This window comes from Sinocyclocheilus grahami, unplaced genomic scaffold (genome assembly GCF_001515645.1).
Source record: "Sinocyclocheilus grahami isolate Dianchi unplaced genomic scaffold, SAMN03320097.WGS_v1.1 scaffold597.1, whole genome shotgun sequence".
Classification (NCBI taxonomy): Eukaryota; Metazoa; Chordata; class Actinopteri; order Cypriniformes; family Cyprinidae; genus Sinocyclocheilus; species Sinocyclocheilus grahami.
The window spans coordinates 532,014-542,494 of record NW_015505776.1 but is presented as its reverse complement, the minus strand read 5'-3'; the positions used below and the strand labels follow the sequence as shown (position 1 = coordinate 542,494).

General features: G+C 36.6%; 1 protein-coding gene across 1 annotated transcript in view; it reads right to left on the bottom strand.

Annotated features, from left to right (window-relative positions):
* Positions 1–10,481, bottom strand: part of LOC107557288 (staphylococcal nuclease domain-containing protein 1) — a gene marked incomplete at its 3' end in the record, with an annotated part of 160,457 nt that overhangs the window by 122,177 nt on the left and 27,799 nt on the right. The window contains exon 7 of the mRNA XM_016240653.1: positions 3,719–3,820. Coding sequence (XP_016096139.1) covers positions 3,719–3,820 — 102 coding nt within the window. The remainder of the gene's footprint in view (positions 1–3,718; positions 3,821–10,481) is intronic.

Sequence of the window (10,481 nt, the reverse complement as noted above, 5' to 3'; positions counted from 1 at the left end):
CTTCCAATGTGACTGGCACTAAGTTTGTGTAGTTGGTTATGTTGACAGAAGTTAGCCTATTTTCAGGCGCTGCGTAATATCATTGCACCTGCTGCACCCATGGTATGGCAGCAAAGTTCCTTGATTATTACGTCGGGATGAGAGTATAGTTCCGAGCCATATCGGCCTAGAAAATTGCAACATTTAATTTTCCGTCTGTATTAGTACATGATGTAACTACAGAAGAGTCAAGTTTTAAATAGGAAAAATATAGAAACTTTTTGGTCATTTTTGAGCGAGATGCTAATGGTCTAATCAGATTCAATGATCTATGCTAAGCTACAGCTAAAAGTGCTACCGCCAGACCCGGAGATCGGCTGAATGGATTCGAAAATGGTAAAACTCAACTGTTTAACTCTAGGGGAGTTGGAAAATCAGCCTATTTTCAAAAATAGGGGCGTGTTCCTTTAAGTCCCTGTGAGTGGAGTCTAATGCGGTGAGGGTAGGTGTAGTCAGAAAACTCTGTAATACATATTTCATGGATTAAAAGTGAACTGCTTGTCTCATACACCACTGTAATTCCCTCTAAAGCAGAAGTAGAGGGAAAAGATGAATGAAGTCTGCACAGCTCTGTCGTGGCTGCATTGATGTGCATCAGGGCAAGGGAAAACTCAGCACGTCCTCTCCCATATAAATGAACAAACTAATAAGCAAAGCAGCACATACCTGCTTGGAACATACCTGCATAAACACAGACATCAAACGCTTGACACTGACATTCCACTCAGTCACTGTCTCTTGTTAACACCTCACATACACACACACAAACGCTCACACCCACATAACAGGAGGCACTTTGAGCGGGCAGGATTATCCAAACGTGCTCTTTCCTGATAAGTGGATTAATGCAACATTTTCATTTGACTTTTTTGCTGAGGCAGAGACCCTCTACAGAGGCGCTACTTAGAAAGTTAGCCAAATCTAGCTTTGGATTATGTCACCGGGAAGATCTGTTTCAATACCAAGAGGAGGAAACACACTTCTCCACGCATTTTCCTCCATTACCCACTGCTAGTGAATGCCGCTCATTCTCTCCATCCTTTCAAAAGAAGAAACACGATTTGAAATGGACGCCACGCTTCAGAGCTGTGGCTCACTGGGGCTTGGAAGAGTTTCTTTACCTCCTTTCCTTTCATCCTCTCTTGCTGATTGCGCCGCTGAACTCTGATATTGATCACATACTCGTCGAGTTGAAATTTGACCTCTTTGAGGACCTCTTTTTGAAGACTACATACATGTGTTAGAATGGCAGACGAAAGATGCAACCTCAATGAATCCACCAAAATCAGCTCAAGCTCTCCCACTAATAGTCTGGAAACAAAAGTCAGGTACTGCTTACCCTTTGTGACCAGCTGGAATGCAGCCTGTAAAGAACGAATGGCATCTTAAATGCCAGAAAAATGGAAAATCAAAAGTTTCTAGGCATAAAATAGTCCCTTCTGCCCTAAACTAGCAGAAATTAGTCATTAGAGTTGTACTTGACAATGTCCCAATTTTATAGTAATGAACTTCTATGAATTTCTCTTTTAAGCAGTTTGAACATTTTCCACAGTGGTTGCCAGGGCAGCAGGGGGGGATTCTAAAACGAGGCGTGCCTCAGTACAAGGCCTCATATCCACACCACATTGTGTCCTAGCAACAACTAAAGGAATATGACAACAGACTGTTAACGAGTGCATTTTATTTAAAATTCGTTGCTGTCAAGCCAGTATTAACAACTTTTGCATTTGGTCCACCTCAATATTGAATATCTGGTTACAGCCTCGTTCAATTTCATTAAAAAAAACTGAATGTTTCCTTTACAGAAGTATTAAGATGCTACTTTTGACTCAGAAGATTGAAGATGATTAATACTATACACTACTAATTTAAGTCAAAGCACTTCTGTGCCACTTAATGAGCCAAAATTGGATCTTCAAGATGATTGCCGCAATGCTATCTTGAGCTGAATAAATTCTGATTGAATTCAAACATTCCCACACTGTTTGCATTAATATGCAAACAGGCATCTTATCACGCAGAGCGTATAAATCCAACTATCTGTTTACTACCGCTGAGTGCATACATGGGAAATGCAAAAATCTGATCTGAGATTAAACTCGTTGCTTTCCATTTCCCGTCTCGTGTCAAAATATTCACATGATTCCAGGTCAGTGAACCAGACTTCTGTAAAAAGAAGAGGCAATAAAATATTGGATTCTAGATGCAGCCTTACGTTCATACAAAGATAATATAAAGCGACATTACTATTCCATGCATCTAGTGATAATTTTTGAGAAAATGTCTGTGTGAGGAAATGTGCTGTAATATTTCTTTGGTGTTAAATCAAATAGGCCTTACAGACAGGGCTTTTCAGTATTCTGCACATAAACACTGAATTGTTTAGGTGAGAAAAGTCTTGAACAGACAATGAAGCACAGCTTTATACAATCTGCCCATTATACTTTAATGAGTCCCAATATGACAATTTTCAGAACATCCCACACCAGTTTATACCCTGCTGTCCCAATTAAAACAGCAACAACTTCTGATGCCAAGTATTTCTATTTGTTATGAGTGACACAGATGGAAACACTTCCTGTTTTACATTTCCTCCTCAAATCAAGTATTTTCTCAAAACACATTCATGCGCTTGTTGTGAGTGATTCGATACAATAATCCAGTGACATCAGGAACAAAACTTTTTTAGCTGTTCAGGGTTAAATATTAAATCAGGGTTAATGTTAAACCATAGATATACTAATGTTCATTGTTCATTCATAATGCTAATTTACAATATATATATTAAAATTATTATATATGCATTACGCAAAATTGTTAAATTATATGTGCATTTTTATTTCATTAAAATATTATAAAATTATTATAAAAACAAGTTAAATTATTCTTAATGCATTAACTAATTGAACATTTACTGTTAATCCAAAAATAAAATAATATAAAAAAAAATTAACTTTCATCAAAATGTAAACTGGAAACTGCTTTTTTTTCCGCAGAAACCCTTTTAATTTTTTTTAACCCATTACTTTCAAGCATCTGTCTCATTGAGAAGTTTTTATAATCCAAGTAATTCTCAATGAAAACAATAAAGATCTAATAAATAAATAATATATTGTGGAGAATAAGCACTGCAATTATACTATATGACTGTATGCACATGTGTGTGTAAACATCTCAACATTTCTCATGTCGATGCCCTATGCTTTACAGAAACCCTTTTAATTTTTTTAACCCATTACTTTCAAGCATCTGTCTCATTGAGAAGTTTTTATAATCCAAGTAATTCTCAATGAAAACAATAAAGATCTAATAAATAAATAATATATTGTGGAGAATAAGCACTGCAATTATACTATATGACTATATGCACATGTGTGTGTAAACATCTCAACATTTCTCATGTCGATGCCCTATGCTTTGCCATTCCTTTGTTTTCTTTAAAAAAAAATAAAGTAAAAAGAAAAAAAAAGAAATTTGTGCCTCTGTGAATAAAGTGGCTCTGCTCAAGGTCTGTGTGGTCAATGTGTTCAGTGACTCCAAACAGAATACAGAAACTCAGAGAAAGTAAACAACTCTGCATCCATATGCAATGGGCAGAAAAACGTATGGAAAGAAAACTTTTATACAGAAAGTCTAAGGCATAATGTCTGTTTGTGGGAAATGTCACAAAGTCTCTCACCTTCTTGCCAATGAGCTTCTTTCTCAAGAATTCCCGTGCCTCAAACATGTAAGGAATGTCATAGAGCGGACGGAAACGCTTGTCTTTGTCCTTGTTCTTCTCCTATAGAGTCAGACAGAATAGGGGAAAAGAGAAAGACAGACAGAGGAAAGTCAATATCACATAACAAATAAAAAATAGCCTTCTGTCCCACAACATTTAATCACTTCCTCAAGTCTCTCATATGACTTCCTTACAAAATGAGGTTTGAAGCTTCCTGTCTTCCAACCCCTCACCTCTCTTTCCAATTTTACCATTCACTTACAACCTAATATCCGCCCTTTTCCTACACAACCATGCTAATGTGTCAGGATTGGTAGATGACATGTCTCGTTGCCTTGATCTCTTGGTGTTCCAGGCATGTGACCCCACAAGCTATACGAGATGTTCTCTCTGCCACACACATTGATATACTAGAAATAGAACCTCATTTACATTTTTCACAAGAAAGGGGAAAAGGTTGTTATCCTCCCAGAGAAATGCCAAAAAACACTCAGTATGCTCAATATTCCAGGCTCTCATATCACAGCTGAGGCCACGACAGTATGAATTAACACACAGTGCCACATTCAGAGCCACTCTGCCTAAAATAGAAAATAAAAGTAATTTTTGTGTTGTGGGAAGGAATGCTGAACAAATCACTTGTTTCAATGAATCAGTAGATTGAATTACCAAACCCAGTCTGATTCGCTCATGATTCAGACTGATTTAGTTCAAGTTCAGAGCCACTGCACCTGAAATGGAAAATAAAAGACTAACAAAATATGTTTTTGTGATTTGGGAAGGAACATATAACTCAGATACAGATCAGTAGAACCCAGTCTTATTAGCTCATGATTTGAACTGATTCAGTTCTTAAGTTCAAATCACTGATTCAACAATCAAGTCGCAGCAGTTAACAGCCTGGACGAGAGAAAAATTGCTAGGGAATATAGACTGATTTCAGGCCTTTTGGCCCCAGAAAGCTATTGCATGGCTTCAAAAGACCTGAAACAAAGCACACAAGTCATTTGGACTGTTTTTAATGGTGCTTTATTACACTTCACATTCATTGTAATTGCATGGAAAAAAAGTGACCAGTGCATTAATCAAAATATCTTCTTTTGTGTTGCATGAAACTCATTCAGACAGGATGGCAAAGGGTTAGTAAATGATCTTTTTTTTTTTTTGTGAACAATCAGGTTAAGAATTAGGCGCCGATATTCCTCAACAGATAGAGATTTTTTGGATTTGGCTCATTCCAAGCAACAATGCTTTGACGCTTGAGGGAAAACCAAACGCAAGAGCAGAAATAAACTGCAGATAGACTACTAACACAGCCAGCATAAGGCATAGCTTGTGGGAGAGTTGAGAGAGATCGGACTGTTAACCCTAAGGACCAAATCTTTCGGCGAATAAAAGCATATTGGCTTAAAAAGCATAAATCTCAGCGATTTTTAAATCCTCACGCTCTGAGTCCAGCAACGTTTATCTGCTCTGCAAATAACACACTTAAAACTACATCATCTGTGCCCACATGGTCTGATATTCGTTATGAAATAAAACCGTATCGACCACCCACTTTTGAGAGTGAGACGTTGCATTTAATGCACCGAGACATCTCTTCTGATGGAGGAGCTTTCAGGATAGCTAAAGAACTGTGCCGATGAAATAGAATACAGACAGAAACCCCTGATGGTGAACGAGAGGACAACCCATTTTCAGCCCGCCTATAAATATCCATGGCAATTCCTTTCCCTCGAGCAAGAAAAGCAGAGGGAGGCCAAGCAGTCTTGCGTTAGAGTGTTTTTTGTGTAGTGTAGGTAAGAGAGCAAGCATTCGGGGTTTTGCTAGTTGATCATGAATGTCAAGACAGTAATCTGTGCTTTTGTTTTGAATATGAGCAGGTTAAAACCATATTATATTTGGCCCGTGTGATGGGGATAACATACTAACTGAAGCTGTAGCATGAAAGCGCCATATGTCAATGATAAAACACTCAGAATCAAGGAACCAATGACCCTGGAAGTCTTACACAATGAACAAATTCAATAATTTCATCTCATTATGTCCACTAGACAGCTGTAATGCTGCTGAATAGCTAAATCAGCACACGACAAAAAGCTCTATGTCGATTGTCGAGATAAAAAGTCTGTCATTGTATTGGGCAAATCAAGTGTGTTCTGCGAAGACACGGCAGGCTGGTTACTGAACCGTGTGAGGAAAAATGAGGATTTCTGCGCCTGGCTGACATGCCGATGTTTGCCCGTTACTGGCTCTTAAAAATGACGGTTTGGCTGCATGCAGTGAACGCAAGAATGGTTTCATTCTGCAAGGGCTAACAGGATAGAGCAAGATCTGCGCAACTATCAGTCAGGTATGATAAGCAAAAATCATGTGTTGATGCATGAGCGAAAACTGACAAACTGAACTAGTACTATACTTAACTCAAAAATGTAAATTCTGTCATTCTGATCATACCTTATTATTTGTCTTTCAAAAGGTCTGTTTTCAAAATGGAGACTGTGGCTGTGGATCTCCAAAAATGCACCATAAAAATTGTTCTAAGTCTATATCTAACAGTCTAACAATCTTCTCCTCCACCATAGTTTTTAAATTCTTTCACTTCAAACCAAAAAATTTACTATTTATGAATTATTTCATAATATTAATTTCACAATATAAAAAACATACCATCTTGAAAAAAATGTTAAATATTTTTTAAATAATGCAAAGCGCAAGGAAAAAGGTAGTTTACGTCACATGATATTTTCAGAGCCAATAAATGTCAACTTTTGTTCAAAACAGCATAAATGTTTTTCAGAACTATGAGAAAGATTTTTCCTTTTCAATATCTTCCACAACTTATCGACCCTAGCAGAGCGTCAGAAGACTCGGAATATAGCGCATATATCATATGAAATACTTAATTTATATAGTTATTATATATTTTTTTAAATAGTTATTATATATAAAACTGGAATTTCGGCAATATTTTCTCTTTTGAGTCCCACTGAAGAAAGTCATACACGTTTGGAACGGAATAAGGGTGAGTAAATGACTATTTAAATTTTTTGAAAGAGCATGTGTGTGTGATGTATTATACTTCTTGTTCAACACCTCAGCTCCCGAACTTTAAATCTTCCACACACACACCTTTCTCCCATGCATAGATTTCTTTGTCTCTTACCTATACGCATTTTCATTCCTGCTTTTCTCTCTCTTTTTCTCATTAGCCAATCTCATTATCTTCAGGTGATAAATGGCCTAAGGATTGGATGTGACTGAAGCAAAGAGAGAGAGAGAAAGGAGCTCTCGCCACCGTCAGGCCTAAGGGTCCTGAGACCTCATAGGAGATCCTCCATCAGGGAACAACCAATCACACACTCAACAAAGACTGCTTAACAGGAAGAAAGCCACTGCTTGGCACAGATGTCCAAAATGAACCTATTAAAGGAATATTTCACCTAAAAATCTAAATTTTCAATTTACTCATGTCTTTCAAACCTGTATGACTTTCAGAAGACAAAACATATTTTGAAGAATGTTTCAACTGTTTTTGTTGATATAATAAGTCCTGTTGTTGATATAAAAAGTCCCATCAATAAACAATGGAATAAAGACATTTTCAATATATCGTTGGTGTTCTGCAGAGACACAGTTCTTACACAGTGTTGGGGAAAGTTACTTTTAAAATGTAATGCAATATTTATTAAATAATGATGTTACTTAGTTACTTTTTATGGAAAGTAAAGCGTTATGTTACTTTTGCGTTACTTTTCAAATCTGGACCGGGCTTGCTTGTTTGTTTTTAAAATAAAAAAAGTTCATTTTTGGCAAATATAAAAGCCTTTTCACACCAAAAGTGAAATTAATAAGCCTCAGGCTGAAGGGACAGTAAATTTACGTCTGTACAGTAGAATGCAGAAGAAATTTCAACACACTTCAGCAATAAAAAAAAACTAATGTTTGTCTAGAGTCATTTTTGCTTATTAGAATGGTGGAAACGGGATCGTCAAAGGTCAGAAGCAAAGACATTGGTTAATAGAATGGGATTAAATACATAAAGGATATTTGTGTTGTTTAACATTTAATTATTGCAGGTTTGCGTCATATTCTGAGTTGCATTATTTTTTATTCATTTTGAGGAATAATGAATCTGTGTTTTGTTTTTGTTTTTTGTGAGTGAGATGAGTTAATGCATATTCATACTTATTTTAGAACTAACATCTTCTGATTTCTCTCAACATGGGGACAGGAGAGCTGCCAATCAATAAATTGGAAAAAAAAAATAGTAACTTGCGTTACTTATTTGAAAAAGTAACTCCGATATTATCTTGTAAATTAAAAAGTAATGCGTTACTTTACTAGTTACTTGAAAAAAGTAATCTGATTACATAACTCGCGTTACTTGTAATGTGTTACCCCCAACACTGTTCTTACATGTTGTAAATAACATGAGGGAAAGTAAATTCCATACAAATAAGCAACGTAAGAAAAGCAAGTTAAAAATAAAGTGGAAAAAATAAGCAGAAAAATGAAAAAGTAGAGTCAAAGCTCCATTTTCCACTCAGTTTGTTTATCTTAATGTTCTAGATGTCATTTTGCACATGCAAATTGTTAATTAAGCGTATCCTTTTACATTTCCATTTGATTGCCATTAATGCCAGATAATACTCCGGGAATGTCACTTAAGTAAAAGATTTGTTTTTGCGCTTTAAGCAAATGAGCAGTTGAAGGATCGAGGAGTGACACCTTATTTACTAAGGAAGAACGGGAGACCTGCAAATTGAATGTCATTTATAGCTTTAAATTATGCAAAAAAAAAAAACTATAACTGATTTCACTAATTAATCTTATGATTATCACGATGCATTCATCAAATATTGCATTCTTCCTTTCATCTTGTGCAGACGAGCTTATGTAGTTTCAGTGGTAATTGACAGCATGTCATAGATGCTTAATTTGTATTTAACCCATAATATATTTATTTAACTTCAACCTTACTAAACCTTAACAAGTAAAACCTTAGAACAGGTGAAGCTGTTCTATTCAGCTATAGCGCATCCAATAAATGCAGGAAAAGCAGAAGCCTACATTTAAACATGATTCAGACGTTTCTTAATCCTCAACTATTATGGACCTTGAATGATGCAAAATGTGAGTAACGATTAATGACTGGTGCATGTCAAGAGCACAACTGAGGTGAAAACCATTCAGCCTCACCCGTAAGATCACATAAGTCTCACACGACAGCCGGGAATAGAGTATTATGACCCTCAGCATCAGACATGGAAGTCGCAATGAGCAATTTAAACTCATACAGCTGCATCACAGATGCCTTAAAAAAAGAATCAGCATTTAAGACCGAAATACAAATGCCTTCTTAAAATAAATCAGCAGTGACGAACAACATTGAAGCATGGAGAAAGAACTGGAGGACACAGAGAGAGGGAAAGAGACACAGAGAAGGGGAGAAGAAACAATTGGGATGATCTTTGGAAGCAGAGGCATCGAAATAATTATGGTTAAAAGGTATGTCTGTCTACATGTACATATGCAAACATATATGAATGTACTACATATATGCATCAAGCATTGATTGCATTCCTCTGGCCAACTGTTAAATTAAAACTAATATTTTTTACTGATGTATTTAACGGATCAAAAATTCAATAAAACGGTAATATTGTGAAATATTACAAATTACTTTATATTTTTAATAGATAACTAATTTAACACATACTACTTTAACATTTTAACGAAGTTTAGATCTGTGATAGCAGCCATTAGGCCAGTTTTTAATGTCACATGATGCTTCAGAAATAATTCTAATATGCTGATTTGGTGACTGGTAGTATTTTTTTTTATACAAATATTTTTAACATTATAAAATGTCTTTGCTGTCACTTTTGATCAACTTAATGTGTGTTTGCTGAATTAAAGAATTAATCTTACTGACCACAAACTTTCGAATGGTAGTGCAGGTATACAGTATTTTATATGTAATAATTTTTTGTAAATTTTGTTTTTTTACACGTTGAGGTGTGTGGCACCTCATCTCTGACCTTAGGGCACCCATGTGAGTCACACTTAACTTGTATTGAACCCTGAACATTCCATTAAAAGAAATAAAATTCCATTTACAACATCCATGGGCCATTACTCTCAAATGATTGGAAGGAAGTTCGCTAGAATTCCAAGAGTCAAGCGATCCTGAGGCAAAGCAGAGTCATCTGCAAGAAAAAGCCTGACCAACCAAGTGTGAGATGAGCCATGGAACCATACAGTGACCCCAGACAGAGGCCACAGGACACACACACACACACACAAACACATGCCTTCAGCAAGCAGGCACAACAGATACACAAACTGTGAAAAGACACATTGTGGCATCAGACGAATTACATTTGGACTCAAACACACACAGCATAAACACACTGAGCAAGGTGACAGCAAATGACACGGAAGTGTCATTCAATGACCGATACATTATATATTGCTATTTCTGCAGGGAAGACAGGGGTATGGTGTCTTTGGCTTTAAACCCAGATGTCAACATTTCCCCTGCAGTCCCCTCACACACACATACAGTGGGAGTGAGGATGACTCATTGAGCTGCTGACATAACTCCTCCCCCTCCACTTTGTTGTGAGTGCTCCTAAAACGGCTGACACCACCACGCAGCTGGAAATAGCTCGCCATGGTGCAAAAATAAGCCTCCATCTGGCCAAGTGAGTGGGGG